The sequence below is a fragment of the Podarcis bocagei genome (assembly GCF_964188305.1).
Source record: "Podarcis bocagei genome assembly, chromosome: 3".
In the NCBI taxonomy this organism is placed as follows: Eukaryota; Metazoa; Chordata; class Lepidosauria; order Squamata; family Lacertidae; genus Podarcis; species Podarcis bocagei.
Window position 1 is genome coordinate 70269207 of NC_138127.1, and position 18599 is coordinate 70287805.

The 18599-nt window shown below is 43.5% G+C and overlaps 2 protein-coding genes across 2 annotated transcripts; one reads left to right on the forward strand and one right to left on the reverse strand.

Moving 5' to 3' along the window:
- Positions 1-467: 467 nt before the first annotated feature.
- On the reverse strand, positions 468-12298 carry GTPBP2 (GTP binding protein 2). Its single transcript, XM_081187275.1, has 12 exons — positions 12005-12298; positions 8292-8318; positions 7590-7774; positions 6665-6773; positions 6173-6370; positions 5899-6073; positions 5471-5690; positions 4639-4774; positions 4159-4217; positions 3600-3771; positions 2927-3091; positions 468-2629 (listed from the first exon to the last, which is right to left on the reverse strand). The coding sequence occupies exons 1-12, from the start codon at positions 12188-12190 to the stop codon at positions 2432-2434; spliced, it is 1830 nt and encodes a 609-aa protein (XP_081043401.1). The 5' UTR covers positions 12191-12298; the 3' UTR covers positions 468-2431.
- A 142-nt stretch (positions 12299-12440) lies between these two features.
- Positions 12441-17942, forward strand: MAD2L1BP (MAD2L1 binding protein). The gene is made up of 3 exons (XM_081187289.1): positions 12441-14104; positions 14231-14484; positions 17310-17942. Exons 1-3 carry the CDS (start codon positions 14020-14022, stop codon positions 17847-17849), a joined length of 879 nt encoding a protein of 292 aa, XP_081043415.1. The 5' UTR covers positions 12441-14019; the 3' UTR covers positions 17850-17942.
- Positions 17943-18599: the final 657 nt, after the last annotated feature.

Genomic DNA, 18599 nt, shown 5'->3' on the forward strand with positions numbered 1-18599 from the left:
TAGGATGGAAACAATGCTAGCAACAGCACCTGATTTTAGGCAGTATTACTAACATAACAAACAGGCTAAGCAAGAGCTTCATCCTACAGATGGAGGAGTCAGTGCTATTAGGATAAAGGAACTAGTCATATAATTGGCAAAACATGTGGCACTTTGCTATTTCAAGTGCAAGTGGCAGAAGTTCTTGCGTTATCTTTATCCAGAGACCTATTGGCATAGTGTGGGAGTAGAGAAACCTTCAAAAATTCACTATCTCTGCAAGCAAGCGGCAGCATACAATCCTCCCCTTTATACTCAAAACTGCTGTGGTCAGGCCGATAGTTCTCTGCACGCACTGCGGAATGTCAGATAAGCATGTGCTACCAACTTGTAAACACTCATCTGCATGGAAAACTAACAGAAAAGCCTCCTCATATTGCCTGCCGTCTCAAGGCTGGCACAAGTTGCTGTTCAGCCGCACAGCACAATTTTATTCTTTTCAATAAAACATCTTTATTTTGTACATTATATATCTATATATAGAGAGAGATGAAAACACCTCTCTGATTTTTAAAGAATCCACAAACAGTGAATATGAAAAGCATGGCACCGAGAACACTCACACAACAGAAGGCAAGGAAAAGACAACCAGAAAGAGCACCTTTGAATGTTTGTCTGCAATGGGGTTAACTTTGCCAGAACTGTAAATTGCAGGGAAAGCACCTATTCCTCCCACAGGACAAGTATGTAGTGGCAATGGGTTACAGCAAACCCTCTAGAGGGAGTGCATTAGGCAGCCAATTTTCTTCGTCTTTTCTAAAACAAGCGATCCAAAAATGCCTCTTGTAGAACCAATCCAAGTGATTAAAGGGCAATTGAGAGAGAAACCAATTTAATCAGCAAATAACCATGATGCTTTGGGCCATGTTTACTACTACTTTATAGTTAACTGTCCATTGTGCTATTAAAAGGATGATTAGCAGAAAGATAAATGATTGTGGGTTATATTTAAAAAGCATCAACTTGGAAGCTGGCTGTATGGTTGCGCAGCTACAAGTTAAATCTCAAAGAGTACTTGCATTAAATAAACAGCTGTTGGATTGAGGTGAACTAACAAGGGTGTGCGTTTTATAGTGAATAAAAATGGATCGTTGTTTTCACTGGCAATGTTGGCTGTAGCAGCTGAACACAGTGCAGCAGTGGCTAAGATGGGGATAGGCAAAAACGAGAAACGTATTGCTGACTTTTAAAATATAATTTCCTACCAATATGTTAAAAATAGCCCACAATGTTTGACTGTCTCGCTCTATTGCAAACTCCAGGCATTCACTATAGCTTTAAGTGAACTGATTGAAATCTTAGGTATTGTATGGTTTTCTGTGGTGCATACCAGCAATATAGACACACTGCTGCAGTAGGCAGCGTTGATAATTGTAGTAAAAGTAATTGTAGCAACACTTCAAATCTTCCTGGGATAACCAAGCAGCGCTTACTGCTTTGGCTTTGAGAAAGTAAGGCATGTTTCCCAAGGAACGAGTTGGATTGGGGTGCTATTGAACTCCTAACGAAAGCCAGTCAAGATGGTGAACAACAACGGCTCAGAAAACCAGCAAAGTACTGAGAAGTGTCAAAGCTAAAGGGGGAGGGCAGTTATGCTCTAGGAAGCCACATTATATATAGGGTAGCTGCTCAACTCTGCCCAGGAATAAGTTCTCTTAAGATGTTTGTGATTGTACCTGCTGCATGAGATGGGGACAGTGGTTTCCATCAGGTCAGGGTTATTTCAGGGAAATGTCCCTCTTCTCCCACACCCCCAACCCCACATTTTCTCTAGAAGCAAAAACAAAAAACCCACAATGAAATTAGCTGTTAAAAATCAGCACACAACGGTAGTAGGGAGGGGGAGACCCAATAAGCCATTAGATTAAAATGAAACCAACAAACATTTTAAAATGAATCAGAAATATCCTGAGCTGTACTGTGGGCAATGCAAACTTTTCAGCTGAAGCTTCTTCATCTGTCACAGGCAGCCTGTAAAAATCAGGCAGCAGGACAATGGAGACTGAGTGCTGTGGGCAATGGATGTCCACTATTGCTGCCTCAGGAAGCAGAATCCCCGAGCTGCAGTCCAACACACTAATGGCTTTGCCCTCTACCCGGCAGTAACTTCCCAACAAAAGTCAACAGAACCAGGAGTTGCCGGTCCAGGCAAAGATGCAGCCGCTTTCATCTATTCCGGGGAAGGGACATGAAAGCAGCAGGTGATGAACAAACAACATGCTTAACTCGCTCCAGGAGGGGCACTCAATCCAAGCGGCAGTTCTAGCTTCCGCAGGAGCAGAAGGGGTTTGTCCATGTAAATTGACTGGCCAGCAGCAGCTCTGGACAGTGGGGAGAGACTTTCTTCCCTTCCCCTATTGCTAACATCAGGAAACCCCACTGATTTTGTGAGTCAGAAAGTGACCAGGTCAGAACTTAAGCCCTGATCCAGTCCATTCTCTTCGATGGTGATGGCTTGGATATAAGTGACATGTCCAATACCTTTGGTAACTCCTTCACGGAACAGCAATTTGGCTCCTATCTTCAAATATTCAGGATGTTTAATGAATCTGAAACATACCACAGCCTTTTCTCCTGTACGCAGCTTATCCTGAAAGAGGAAAATAATATGAGTTACAAGGTCAGTCGCCTAGCTACTCGGCTTAGGGATTCTAGGAAATGAGGGGGATGCTTAAGGCCACTGAGCAATTCAGTCCCAATATGCTTTGTGTGTTTATGAAACTCCTAGTGGATTTAACAATGCAGGTTCTCTTCTTAAATGGTGGAGGCATTGCAGAAGGGAGTCCTAGTGTCATGGTTACAATAACTGATGCAGGATGAAGACGTGAAAGCAATGGAATGATTCCTTGAATAGACTAGAAAAGCACCCCGCTTCTCAAAGACCTACCTTCCCGTGGATCTTCTCCACAATTGCTGTTTGTCGTACATTGCCAACATGCACCGTTACTTGAAATCCCTTCCGGAAAGTTGTGGCATGGAAGAGCAGAACAATTTCAGCTTCAAACACTGAGCAAATGGTGGGATTCATCTCTGGGCTGACCATCACCATACCCTAAGTGACAGCAAGACAGCTGAACCAATACTCTTAACAATGGCACTCCTCTTTTCCCCAATACATGCACACTAGGTGGACTGCTACTGTCCTTCATGAAGTGCCCAGTTTTCCATTTGCAGGAAGCTGGCCTCTCCACAGAAAGCCAAAAAATGGAAGGGTAAGATAAGAAGTGTGTACATGATGAAGACAGACTAACAGTGGGTGAGGATGTGTGGGGAGTGTTTAATTGCCTCCTGCTCAATGGCTTTGACTCCATTTTCTTCATTGTAGTTTTTTTGTGGAAGCAAACCACCCAAAGTCATGGATTCAACTATTCCCAACCCCTGATCCCGAATCAAAATGACTTGAGTATATTGCCTGCAGCATTTTAGGGTGTCTTCTCAAGCAGGAGTTCCAGAGGAACCACAGTCCCTCACAATATCATCCCTTCACAACACATGGTTCCCAAGAGGGTAGGGGGGAGCTTTTTAAAACCACAGCTCCCAGAAATAGGAGACGGACTCACTTTGCGCAGCAGCGAGCGGTCAAAGTGCCCAAGAGCCAGCGTGGCAGCTTGCCCAGCCCGAAGCACACGGCACGCCGAACGATTTCGCTGCATACTGCACACTTTCAGCTGGAGGAACTTGCCATCATCGGTTGGACCAACCACCAAGTTATCTCCCTCTCTACATATCCCGCTGGCAAGGGCACAAAAATCAGGAGTGTGTATTTAGCTCTCATAGAAAGGGAAAGCTTTTGCTTTCTACCTTCTTAAAACATACCCTGGGGCAGTTTCTTTACAGTCTTTCCCATGTCAGCTACCCTCTATATCCCACAGGGAATGAATCCCTTTGTATGTATTCTCATTTCTCTTTCACAGTCACTTCTGTCCTTGAAGTGAAATTGTATCCCCTTGATTAATGAGACAAGGTGTTCGGCTTCCACCTGCACAGTATTCCCAAGCCTACAATGAGGAAGGAAATGCTAAACTACACTGCCAGTCCTCCCCTGGGGGACAGAAACTCTTCTGCATCCCCTCCCTGTCAATACTGACCCCAAGGCACCATGCAAATAGCAACACCCACCTTGACAGAGTTCCTCCAACAACAGTGCCCACCTCTGGTACTGTATAGATTTCATCCACCTGCAGCAAGACAAAATCAGGAGCTTGAGACCTGCTATATGGCTAGGCCTGCCACCCCACCCCCCTTTCTCATGAGTGTCGATACAGTTCTGTCCACAGGACCTCAGAACCCATTCCTGAGCACTTTCTTCCTTACACTATTTCTCATGTCTCAAGCATCCCAGAGTACCAGCCCTCAGTGAATACTCATTCTGCAGGCATTTCCTATGTTTGTCTACAAATGAAATAACCTAGAGAATCAACTAAATGATACCAGGGACCCAAATCAAATCCCTTTCTTTGTATAAAAGCCAACCATAAAAAGAGCCAGCCACAATCTCACTGGGCGACCATCCTTCCATCTCCAAGATGTCCTTGCCCTCGACACATGAAGGTACTTACTGTTTGAGACTCCCAATAACATCAAGAGAGCCTTGTGTACCTGGAACTCAGTGAGTTGCTGCATAAGCTCTTCCTGTTCTTTGCTGTTTGTCAGAGGAGGAAGGATGTTGAGGAAAACTTTCAGGTGATCCAGGTTATCTCCAGAAACACTGGACAAGGTGAAGATAGGAGTGATGCTGCCAACGTACATGAAAGAAATATGATGGTGAGCTGTAATTCTGTGTACGATTGCCATTGAACACAATGGGAACTTGACTTACAAGTAAATAGGCACAGGGAACAAGTCCCTATGATTGGCTCCCAGAGAAGTTTGAGAGGAGACACCTAGGATTACACAAACTTGCTGCTGTGCCCATAAATAGGTCTGATCTTAGCTCTGTACTGCAGTCCCAGTCCCACTTGCCTTTATAATTTTACCTATTTAAATACTGCCTTGTAACAGGAATCCTTGGGAAGGCTTACATTAACAATTCACATTTAAATAAAATACAACAAAAACATAAAAAGTCCATTCAAAACAGAGAGAACCTGGCTTGTTTCTCCTTCTCATGGAAATGTACTACAGGCTGCAACAGTTCAGGATGCAATCATATCGGAGGCATAAGTTATCTAGTCCCATAATGCACCACTAGAACTACTAACGCCTGTACCACCTAGTTAAGCCAGTGGGGTAAGGACTTCATCCATGCAGGTTTTTAAAAGTAGAACATGAGAGTGATCCCATTAGTCACACTGCAATATTCCACAGACCTGGAGGTACTCGCACCTTTCTCCTTAAATCCATTCTTCCTCTAGGGAGTTCGTTGCAATTGCACCACCCATGTCACCAAGTGATCTTCCCTCCCATGCTGAGAAGGGCAAGTGATTCTTACTTGGGAGACTGTGCAAATTGCTGTGCCGCAGTGACGGCATCGTCGTCCGATGTTACTAGCAAGGGAAGCTTGTTACAGCCAGGCTGCTTCAGGATCCTCTCTAGCTGCTTCACTGTCCGCTCCACAGTGGCTTTCGAGCACAAGTCTACTTTGCTAATGACAATGAAGAAGGGGACCTTGAGGGCCATAGCCAAGCCGAGATGTTCTCGTGTTGTGCCTGCTGCAAGAGATAGGATGGCAGGGAGGAAACAAGTTGAGAAGACGGGACCCCAGAGCAGTTTACATTCTGCCTGAAATGGGCATATGTATTACTGTGCTACAAGGAGTGAGGTGTTGATTTTTATTGACTGCACATCATCTCTGAACGAGATGTGTCATGCCTAGGTCTCAAAATATGATTAAATCATAACACGCAACATGCCGCTTACCAATTCCCGTATTAGCGCTCACCACCAGCATTGCAAAATCGGGGCAGTAACTTGTGAGCCCAAAGATAGTGGTTTTAAGGTACTTGTGATGGCCAGCCAAGTCAATGAAAGTGATCATCTTAGAGGAGCTCTCGCAGATCTCTTCAGCTGTCCGCGAATCACTGTAGTTGACCACCTAGACAGAAGACACTGCTGTTGAGCATTCAAAAGCCAAGGCAAGAAGCCATATTTTGAATGAAAGGAGCAAGACAGCAACGCAGCAGCACAAACATACCTCTCCTTTGCTGTTAAAGCCAAGAATTTCAAAGCTGATGCTGGACGTCCTCCCAGATTGGATCTCGTGCAAGTGCCGAAAGAGGTTGAGACGAGCTCTACCTCGCCCGTTATCCAGCTCTCCTTGAGTCAAGACACCCAACAGAGTTGACTTGCCTGAATCCACATTCCCAAGCACAGCCACTCGCAGATCTAGGAACTTAAGGGGAAAATGAAGAGCTGTACAAGCATATTTTGAAACAGAACTAACCTATAGAAGAGTTATTGAAGTACAAGGTGTGATTCAGACCTTGACTGCCTTGCAGAGTAAAACACTAAGGGATTCAAAATCACTAGGACAATTTGTATAATTGCCTGTGATGTACGGCAGCTCTCCAAAGCACTAGCCAATGGAGCATCCTTTGAAATACCATCATGGGACATGAAGTTCCAGTTGCAACTTTCTAAACAACAAACTGCTTGTATCAGAGGGCATTTGAATTGAGTGGGTTACCTGCTGATTATCTGGGACCTTTCGGACAAGGACCTCTGTTATTTTCCTGGGAATATCACTGTCATAATCCACTTCTCTTTCCCGTAGCACTGTGATGTCAGCTCCTACTCTGCACATTATAAAACAGAAAGCCATTGGGGGTTAATACATCAACTGCAACAACTTCCTCACTAGATGATGGAACAGGACTATCTTGCTGTGTCTTTCAGAAAGGCCTCATGTGGACACAGCCTACAAATTCAGGGAAAATGTTGTCTGCTTCCCCATTTGGCAAGCCCTCATCGATCTCTGACCATTAAGTAATAGCTTGCTTGCCAATTTTGTGGGGGTGAGGACATTCACATGTGACATTTCAGCATAGATATTAGCCCAGTTTCCCAAATTTAATAACTAAGGATTCTGGGTAAATGTACGCCACCACATATCACAAACCATTTACTAGCCAGACCACGCAGCTGCTCATTTGAAATCACTAGACATGACAACACAGACATATAAAATTCTCACCATAGAGGAGTAAAGTGGGTTAAAACAATGTGTGCAAATATAGTAAACTATGTAGTTCTCATTAAATAAATCTAATAGAGAGGAATACTGACTGTATTAGCACTGATTAGTGAGAAACCAGCCAGATTTGGCTTCTTTTCAGACAGAATCAGGCACCTGCTGTGCAAGGAAACTACATAGGATTTTTTTTTTTTAAGGAACACTCTCTTCTTACAAGTGTGACTTGCCAGTAGGTGCACTTAAGGGATTATGGTAATGTGAGAAAAAACCCTTAGGGCAAAGGACTTGGTGCACGGAATGCATTTTCCTAGGCTGGAAATATTCTGTGGGATAGCAAAACCAGAATGCCAGCTCATTTGTGGAAATAATGAAGCATAATTTGCTTGCTCTGGCCCAGAAGTAGGACAGATGCACATACTTCTCAGCCATCCGCCGCAGTGTTTTGAGAGAGGCACGCATCTCGTCTTCTGACAGTCCTACCAGCAGTCCGTTGTCCTCTACACCAATCTGGTACACTGCCTCACCACGGCCTTCTTGTAGTCGCCACTTCATCTGCGTTACTAGGTGTTCAAAGCGGTACTGGGAAGGATTAACTAGTTTCAGCTGCCCAAAGAAAGGAGTGATTACAGTCAACAAGCAAGGAGATCCGATATGGGCAAGCAATTTGCTTTTTTTAAAAGAAAAAAAGAGTTCTTCACTAGAGTTTGACCATTTTTATACAAGTCATGAATTGGGTTGAACAGTTTATCATTTGTTCTGAGTGACTCTGTTGAGTTCAGATGCAGCAGTTAAACCCCAGGCAGCTCAATAAAAGAAAAAAACAATTCACTGGGTAACAAATCTGAAAAAATATCCAAGAGCAAAAATATCTTGATTAATTATTACAGGTTGTCTACTACTTAATATTAGTTTTTGAAGAGAGGTCCCCAGATTCAGTAAAATTAAATACGAAATATCCAATACAACCACAAACATTTCATTTGCTTTGTGTTTTCCAAAAAGTATTGTTTTGTTTGCAGCAATATACTCTAATTGCTAGGTACTAGTATGACTCGTAACATAATTTGACATATGGCTCTTAAGAACTTGGTATCAAGAGCCCATCCCACAAGTAACTCACCTTGTATTCTATGTTTCCATCTTCTGCCTAATTAAAAGAAGAAAACATCACAGGTTAGTGAATTCTGCACTGCTCATCATTTTACATACAACTCTTGACATCTCATTTGTAAGCTCAGGGAAGCTAGCACATAGCAGTGCCTAATTTAGAAAGAATCAATTATATCAAGAGTTGCTAAATGCTATAGTTCTGGGCTCCATATCTATAAAAAGGACCAAACTAATGACATGGCTCTTATAGTGCACTTTTAGAACTATGCCTGCCTGGGTCATCACTGTTCTGCAAACAAAACAATAAGCAGATTTACGAATGCCACGAGCTGACTGTGAGTTTTCGTAGTTATATTTCCAGCTGCTGTAATAGCTCAGATCATGGAGAAGGCTTCAGAAATCATTCTCTTAAGAAAAAGTAAATCTCAGGTCAGTATTTCAAACAGACCCAGTCTCCTACTCTGTCTGCATGAACCACTTAGAATCCTTCACTGGGCCTCTGTCTCCAAGATACCTCCTGAAATCTGTGTGCTGGCTGCCAGTTTTTGAATCTGTGGATAGACATCATTTTTTGAAGTGGAATAAGAACTCACAAATTCAGCTTCTACAACTAACTGGAACAACTTATGTTGACCAACAATATCAAAAATTCTGAATCTGTAAAACAAGTTCAACTGAATACCATCTAGCTCTATAGTAAGCCAGGAAACTGTAATAGACATGAGGAGAAAAACACCTTGCTTCATTAATCAATAACCAAGCCATACACCTGCAAGCACTGTCTGTGTCTTAAAGATATCTTCCTCCTCCTTTCACCATCCCAAGATATTCTCCTGCACTACCTCATACTGCTCTGGCAAATAGCATAGTTCTCTAACAAATGTGCCTTATGCTGATCTCTTCCTTCAAGCACACAGAGCTTGGAATGACTAATGTGACTGGCAGCTGAGGGAGAAGAAACTACGGTAGTAACCAGCTTGTAGTACAAAAAACATCCCAATGCCATGGCAGATCCACAGGAAGATCGCCACTTCTGACATTCCCTAAGTACTCAGAAAATACTTCTCCAGAAGACACCCCCATATGAGCTAAGTGTTAATAACTAGTACTAAAAATTACTCAAGTGGGGTGGGGGAGACCAGACTATCTCTAAAAAGTAGATATGTGACATTAAATTGTAGCCTGCTAATCTTAGTTCAGAGATAGTGGTGTGAGTGCAGAAGGAAAGTGTAATAAACAAGACTAACAGCAGCATGAAATCTGATCCACTCAAATTTCATTTCTTCCTGAAATAATCTTGTTTTTCTGGAAGTAAATATCACATTCCCTCTATGAGCACATTCAGAGTTCTTTCCATGCAGCCTGCTGCTATTTTCTAGCTAAAAATGTTGGTGGCAAGGGAAACACATAGTAAACAACATCTTGGAATAAACCACCTACATACTGGAAATGAGACAGGTATAATGCTGAGTTTTTCTCCTAATATGCCCACTCAATCTTCTAGCTTTTATTTTATTCATGTAGCATCATCCCCACCAGTTTAAGTTTGGAGTGCCTAGGAAATCACTGCCTTAGAAACACAACATATCAATGTATTTTAGGAAGCAAGAGGTTGTTTAACTTTTATCTACTGAAGCTTCTGTAGAAGTGATGCAGAAAAAGTGACAAGCTTAGGCATGCCCCAAAATAGTCCACTCAAGTCAACTGAGGGCAGAGAGGAAGTACAGTACCACTAAAGTCTCAGGGGGGATGAAATGACTAATTCTGCTCTCTGGAGGAAAGGAAGGCTCACCTTCCTGAAACAAAGGACCATTTTTTTATTATTAATAATATTGTTGCACATCTTATATGGTTTGCTTCACATTGATTCTGACTGCTATCAATGCTTGATGAGACAGAAACAGAACAGTTAGAGATCAGCCTTCACTAGTATGAAAGAACTGAAGGGGCATATGTGTGTATGAATATGAGTTTTGAATGAAAATGAGCCAGGATAACAGAATGAGTTTGAGACTGTAATACAGCTTTATTAAGCCTTGAGTCTCTAGACCAGGCATCCCCAACCTGCGGCCCTCCAGATGCTTTGGCCTACAACTCCCATGATCCCTAGCTAACAGAACCAGTGGTCAGGGATGGTGGGAATTGTAGTCCAAAACATTTGGAGGGCCAAAGGTTGGGGATGCCTGCTCTAGACTATCTGCATCAAGGTCCAGCCCACGTTCAAGCTAATCTGTCACTGCCAGGTGACACACAGTAGGGACTAGTTCTCACAGAAGTAGTAAACCTATGTCTAGGTTGTACAGTTTCAGGTGGGGGCTCACTTAACAGTGCTTCTCTATATCACAACCCAAAAAAAAGACCACCTACACATAGAAATCTAGATGTTGGTGAAAACACTAGGTTAAAAAGAAATCCCTGACATCATGTTTTCTATGTACAGGCAACTGTTAAGAGACAGCAGTAGGATCGAAGAACATGCAATTATGTGAGCCCCTAACTACAGACTGAAGCATGCCATTGAAATTCAAAAAAACCTATATTATACTCAGTCAGACCATTGTTCCATCTAACTGAATACTGAACACTCTGTCTGGCAGTAGTTCTGATGGGCTTTGGTCCAAGGTTTTTCATATAACAAATTAGCTGACCTTTTTAATTGGAGAATTAAATTGGACAGAAGATCTCAATGAGAGCTAGACAGAACTTTCCATAGGGACAACCAGGGCTTTTTTCAGTCAGAACTCACCAGAACTTAGTTCCGGCACCTCTCAGGTGGGCGCCATTGCCATTATAAAAGAACAAGGGAGGCATTTGTGGTGAGTTCCAGCACCTCTTTTTCTAGAAAAATAGCACCGGGAACAACATACTACAGAGTTTCCCATCCACAATCCAAATAGATATGGACTAAATATATTTGCCCATTGATGTCATTTGGAACAACTAATAAACTTCAGTCTAAGAGAGTCCTAGTCCTTCCAAATTGGACTGGCTGCCTTCGTTTCAAGTTAACAGCTGTATGAACCAATAAAAGTGCAACTTTAGTGACTCGGAATCGCCACAAGTGGAAGAGAGGAAAAGAAACACTGCTAGAAGTTGACAAAAATGGTATCTATTTCCCTTTTGACACTCAGGAAGTCTACAGTTTCGGAGCTCAAGTCATTCACTGTCAGAGAGAAGTCAAGAGAAACTTCAAAGTGTGGCTGTCATCTATTAGGCAAAAGGAGTGCGGGGGGGGGGAGAGAAGGAAAGAGAGAGAGAGAGAGAGACAGAGAGGAAAGAAAGAAAGAAAGAAAGAAAGAAAGAAAGAAAGATTCTACTATAAAACCACACATTTCAGTCCAAGGATACTGCAACCGAAGTGAAATGTGCGTACATTGCGGAGCACAACAACCGAGCAACGAGTGTGAAGCCGATGGCAGTACCAGCTGTCCAAAATATCGAATGGCCCTATTCGGTAGGGCTATGCAGTCTTGGTAGGTTGGTCTTCTACCCCTTTCCCCTAAAACACAGCCCAGCCTTGTACGTTTCTAGACGGAGGCTCAGCATCTCCCTCTCTCCCCACACATCCCGATTTGCCACAGGGGGCTTGCCACCTCCTTCCCCAAAGTCAGGGGGACCACAAAGGCAGAAGCGGGAGGAAAACCCCGAGAGAAGCCCATCGGATGCAACACGAGAGGAGGATCCTGCAAAGACAGCCGACCACCTGCGCCCTGCCTCACTCACCTCCGGGGGCAGGTAGGGCGGGTTGTTGGCCTTGCCCCCCCGGTGTCTCCCGTTCTTCTTCCTCCCCCTGGAAGACCCTCCGCCGCTACCGGAGCCGCTGCCCGCGCGGCCTCGCAGGGCACCGCCGTTCCCGCCCCCCACAGGCCGGCAGCAGCCCCCAAATAGCTCCGACACCCCCGAGTCCATCCTGGGCCGGCCTGACACCCGGCCCCGCTCCAGCCCTTCCCCCGGCCACGGATGCTGCTGCCGCCTCCCAGCCCCGGACTTGGCTTATGACGGCTCTCTAAACTCCGGCTCCTGACGTGAGAAAGAACCGCAAGGCACCACGGGAAACAGGGCGGTAGAACCGCTGGACTACAACTCCCAGAGCCCTCTTCGCCGCGCGGGCCGCGTTCGGATAGAATGCCGCTCTCGCTTACGGCGGGTCGGGCGGCGTTAAGTGACGGATCTCGGGACGGGGTGCAGAACCACCGTTTCCAGCAACGTGTATGCAGACTTATGCAGCGGCGTATCTGAATAGACATAAGATTTGTTTCTTCTATGACACTAATAGGTTAGGACCGCGGTCCTCAGGAGCAGATTAGCCCGGATTTCCTTTGCTTAGAGAGCTATGGAGGTGCAGTTTGTTTGCTTCTTTCATCTATTGCAACTCTCGAAAATCAATTTAATAGAAAAGGAGTGCAGTTTAGCAATTGCATAGCGACACAAAAAAACCAACTCATCTCAGAGTAACAGTCTCAGATACACGATACGTTTGTATGTATCTTCGCACCGTAGAAATGCAAAATAACGAAGGGCTAAGTGCACTAATAAAGCAGCAGAACTACAAATACCATCATGCAATCGGAACATATGTACTGAGCTCCTCCCCCATTCGTGCGAGGCTTTGTTTTCAAATAGTATAGCCACATCTTCATCTTTCTTTCAGGAACTTCCTCGGTGCTAAGTCTCTGTTGATGGCAACGCATTGCATCAGTTGGAAGGGATTGCTCTCTTTAATACGGTTATTGCATCAGATTGAGATGAAAGTTCAGGGCATGTTTTGTGTGGCTCAGCTGTTTGCTGTGACAACTACTCCATCCAGGAACTACTAAAAGTATATTTGCTTACTAAAACCGCTTTTAAGATAGGATAAAGGTGGTCACTGTGGGTGCTCTTGCTCAGAGAAGACCAACTGAAATTAATGAACATGACTAAATTAGGTCCATTAATTTCAATAGTCCTACTCTAAGTAAAACTTAGTTAAATGTGACGCTTTGTGTCAGGTTAATTGTAATTAGGGCTATCCATAGCAAAGACACAATTATCATTTAAATAGCACTTAAAGAAATAACAACTGCTTTCCAAAATGTATTCCAAAATGTATTTAGTTCATTACCGCAGTCCAATGAAGTAGTTTATTTCCATATAATCCAAATTATGATTATGTGTCAGGGGCAAGTGGGGGAAGAAAACATAATGATATAGGTGCTAGAATTTAATTAAGGTTTGGGGTGTCAAAGCTAATTTCCTTGGAATTAATAACCAGACTCATATGTACTTAAGATGTGTGTTAGAAATTGCTAATCTGGAATTAGCACATGTAAAAGCTAGTTAAGTAGGCAGCTTCCTGGATTGTGCATTGGACACTGTAATCCTAGTAAAATCAACAGAAGTAATAAGCTAAATAAAAAGCAATTCAAGTTTCATAAAATGTATTTCATTTTATTAAATGGAGTAGAACCAGGGCTGGCACTAGATGTCATGAAAGTACAACAATTTGTGATTTTCATTAAAGTACTGTTCTATTTTTACTCCCAGAGAAAACGGAGTTTGTTGATTTTCAGTCTCTGGTGCAACATATTTTGATAATATGTATAACTTGGCTTGAGGCGGGGGCGGCATTCCCCTCAGGCAGTAAAACGTCTCGGGCCAGCCTTGAGTTAAAAGGCGACCTTTCCTTTGGGTTGAAGAGCGGCGCGTCTACTGGCGCAACGTTCTTCTTCCCCGCCCACTGACGTCCCTAAAAAGTTCCCATGATGCTCCGGGAGGGCGGCCATTCAAACCAGAGCGACGTCGGAGAGCAGAAAATGGCCGCGCCCGAAGCGACGCAACGAGAAGGTAAGACTGGGCTTTGGGTTTTCGACGGCGGCCCCTTCCCTTCCCTTCCTTTGTGGGTCTCTGGGCCTTCGGCATCACCGCGGCCGAGTGACGAGGCCGCTCCGCCTTCTCTCTCTTTCTGCGCAGCCGACTCCGGCTTGGAACTGCGCGACGCTCCCGCCGTTGCCGTGACTGTGGCGCCGGCGCCGCCCGTGGCTTCGGTTCCCGGCGGCGCCTCCTCGGTGTCTGTGGTTTTCCCCGGCTTCGTGACCCGCGAGGGCTGCTTCCGTTTCACCTCCGAGTTCATGAAGCACGTCTTGTACCAGAGGCAGCAGCTGCCTTTGCCTTACGAGCAACTCGCCTGCTTCTCCCGGAGGCAGTTTCCGAAATCCCCCGGCCAGGTGAGTTGAGGCTGTTCGCGCATACACGGGATCGCATCCTCGCGTTACACGCTGTGCACCCGGGGAAGCGCTGGCTAAGTTTTTCGCTTTCGCTTTAGGAGCATCAAACCGACACTGGCTCCAGGATGTTCACTTGTGTGGCAAAAAGGTCCCTCTCTCGCACTGTTTTCCGCATGTTTTCAGAGACAAGAGAAAGTCGGGTTTTTTTGTGGGGGGGTAGGCTATTAAGCCGCACGTGCGGATGTATTCAACTTCCTTTTCCTCATTCTTGCAACCACAAATACAAATTGGGATCTTCGCTTTACCTCTGGGGGGTTTAGACTTGGTTAAAAGTATTTCCTGTGTTCTAGATTTCGCTCTAGATTCAGCTGCAGTTTATCTTGGTGGTTTCGTATGGTTATGGCAAGTATTTGGGGGCAGCCTGTGCATGGTGATAACAACTTGTGCATTTTAAAGGGGATTTTAAAAATGGGAGCAATCAGACCTCATTAAACTCCCAATTATGATGCTAACAGGGTGACTAAGAGCATCACAAGCTAACTCGGATGCATTGGGTGAAAATGTACTTATGCTTTGAGGTTCTATAGGGTGGAGTAGCCTACCTCACTGATTATATGGGGGATGGATGCATGTGGTTGGATTCTTCATTTATTTTTGAAGGTTAAATCATATGGCTTTAATTACTAATAATAATTGTTCTTAGGACTGGATTAATCAGGAGTTCTGAAGTAATGGGTGCTACTGATGCTGTGTACCTCACAAGGACCCACAAACAGTTCCTACTTCTTGGCATATGTACCTGCAACAATCATGTGCTGGAAAATGCAGTCTTACTGGAAGGAAGGAATAACTCAGTTGGTAGAGCATAGGGTTGTGCATTCCAGCCCCACGTTGGGCAAAAGATTCTTGCATTGCAGGGGTTGGAGCAGATGACTCTCGTGGTCCCTTCCAATTCTATATTTCTACTACTGTTTCATTATTATAAACTTTGATAATGTGCCTTTACCACTTTGGAGTCTTTACCATGGTGTCAATTGTCTGCTGTGGCTAGAGTTGTAATCCCCCAGAAGATGCAGGTTCACAATCTGGAAGTACTCCTGGACCTACTTCTGCTACTAGTGGTCCAGGTAACCTCAGTGGCTAGGGCAGCCTTTTATCAGCTTCAGTTGGTAAGACAGCTGTGGCATTTCCTGCATCAGGTTAGCCTGACCAGTTAATCATACACTGGTAACTCCAGCTTGGTTTACTGCAATGCACTAAGTGGGGCTGCCCTTGAGGCTGATCCAGAGGCTGCAGCAAGTGCAAAACATGACAGTTGGACTACTTATTAGGGCAGAACAGCAGAATATGACCATTGTATTATGCCTCTGCTGAAGGAATTCCACTGGCTGCCAAATGGCTACAGAGCTTGCTCCAAGGTGCTGTTATTGGAGTGTGCATCCTACAGGTACCATTCTACCAGGTGGTCTGTGACACACCATGTTGGAATGGTGTCTTCAGTGTAGCAGCAGATGCTCTTTGAAACTCCCTCACACTGCATATCAGGCAGCAGCTTTCTCCATTGGTGTATCAGTGCCTGCTTAAGAAGTTCTTCTTTCAACAAGTCCTCTAAAATCTTTATCCCAGTTGGTATCTACCCAGGACCTGAATTGATGTTATGTATATATATGTGTTGCTGTTTAAAAAACTATAAATATAAAAACAGTTTAAAAGTTGCTTTGAAACTTTTTATATATGCAACAGTTTTATATATGTTACTTCATTGTAAATCACATCTAGATAGATGACTCATGGGAAGAGATTCATAAATAAAATAATAACAAATGATGTGGTGAGCTGGTCTGTAGTGAACATAGTATAATACACCATTATGACTAGCTCCTGGCAAAGAGATAAATCCTAAAATAAAGATTCACTACTTATAATTAATGGCCATGAGCTTACTATGCACACATGATACTTCCTAGCATATAGGTAGTTGTAGTATTCTAATAGTTGTCCCTAATCTGCTAATATTAATAACAGCAAATTTAGCTATTATAGAAATGACTTACAATAAGGCTAACCCCTGGCTAGCTTCATACATTAAGGTACTCACCAGCTACACCTTTTTGGCATCTTCTGGAGCTTAGAGATCTGATTGACTGGCAGTCGGTCTTCAGATTTGTACTTTTGGCCCCCTACCAGAGCTCCTTTAATATGACAACTGAACTTGGAATGGCTCTTGCATTATAGGGATATTATGCATTGCATGAAACATACTAAGCAGACAAAACCTCACATTTTCCAATTTTCTAAAGCAGCGTTTTGAACTCCTGCATTATATCTTCCTAGCCAAGGCTGCATCTTCTGTGTAACTTGCCTGTTATATGTTTGTTGGTGTAGTATGGAACTGGGAACACTTGCTTTTATACTTGTTTTGACACCTTCCAAAGGACAGACATACTGTTCTCAAACCTAATCATATTCTGTTGCAGAGTTTATGGTGTGAGAGAAACTTTGGGTGAAATAGCACTACAGAAATACAGTATTAAGTCTTTGTTTTTATTGGGGGAATGAATTTCCATAATTTAATGGGTGCTGTGCAGCAGTTAAGAGAAAAGTGGTCACTGAAGACAAACCACCTTATTAGTAACTGGCTTATTTTATTTAAGTAGTGATTTTGGTATGTTATTTTGATGACACTTTTTCTGGTTTGTTCTATATGTTATCAATTATATGCATAGACTTTGAGATAATGTGTGAAATAACTATAGTCAAGATTAAATATTGTTGTCTTTTCACCTAAAATATTGACATCATTTCAACCACCTTAACCCTCACAGGATGAAGATGTGGTCAAAAAAATCAATCCAAAAGATCAAGAAAGCAACAACAAGAGGTGTCAGCAAGTACTGAGTGAACTTGAAGGAATGTTTCAGCACTTAGAAAACATGTTCAGTTTGACGTTGGTCCCACGAGTTCTTATTCTGCTTGGGGGCACTGCTGTCAGTCCCAAAGAACTCTATGAGATCAATCTGCAAGGTATCTCCACGAGCAGTGCTGATGAGAGTCTGCAGACAGGAGCCTGTATTCGCAAGCTTTTCCGTTCGCTCTTCCTGGCAGATGTATTCAGCGAGCTTCAAGCCGTTCCCACTATGGGTGTCGTTGTTATGGTTCAAGGGCACCGCAACTGTGGTGTTAACTGGTTCAGACCGAAACTAAACTACAAAGTGCCAGCCCGAGGGAGGAAGTTGACGGTCAGCTTATCGTGCAGTCACAGCAAGAATACAGCCCTTTCTGCCAATCAGGAGATGAACTTTAACTTGGATGATTACATATGGTTTCAAGCTCCAGTGACAGTGAAGGGCTTTCGTTACTCTTGACAACGTTTTTAAGGGAGAATGCTTAAGTTCCTGTCTCCATATTGCTTTGTAATAAATCTGATCAGCTGCAGCCACAAGTTCCCCTCATTTGAACCTTTTTGCCAGACCCCTTAGAAATCTGTGGTGAGCACTATCATTCTTCAGAGTTAACTTCCTTTCAAAATGATGGAGCTTAGAAGCAGATCCACCTCAGATTATAGGAAGGGCCTTTGGGGAATTGATTCAAAAGGGAAAAGAGATTGCTTTAAGGCCTACGAAACCTATTACATGATACTTGAAATAGTTATACCAGCGGGGGAACTTCCTACACAATATTATATTATATTATGGACTATGTTTACAGGTAGATAATTACAATGTTCATGAATTGCTTTGGATTCTGTGATTGTTCAAGAATCTGGCAAAAGCTATATAACTTTCTGCTTTTTCCTGTGTAATAAATGTTACTAAGGAGCTATTGTGGCCATAATTAAGAGCAGCACAAATCCCCTCAACACTGGAGGCCTAATAACTTTTAAAGTTGGTTTAGAAATACTTATCTGGTGCTACAGAGGTGCTTTGAACTACAACTCCTACCATCCCTGACCATTGATCATGCTGGCTTCAGGTCCTGAGAGTTACAGGGCATGAGGAGGGCACTAGGGAAGGCTGCTTGTGAACAATGATTTGTCTGAAAAATTACAAGTTGGGGTGAGAACACTTTCTAAATTGTGGAATGTAAAATAATGGAAGCCTTTTTAGCTGGAGAGT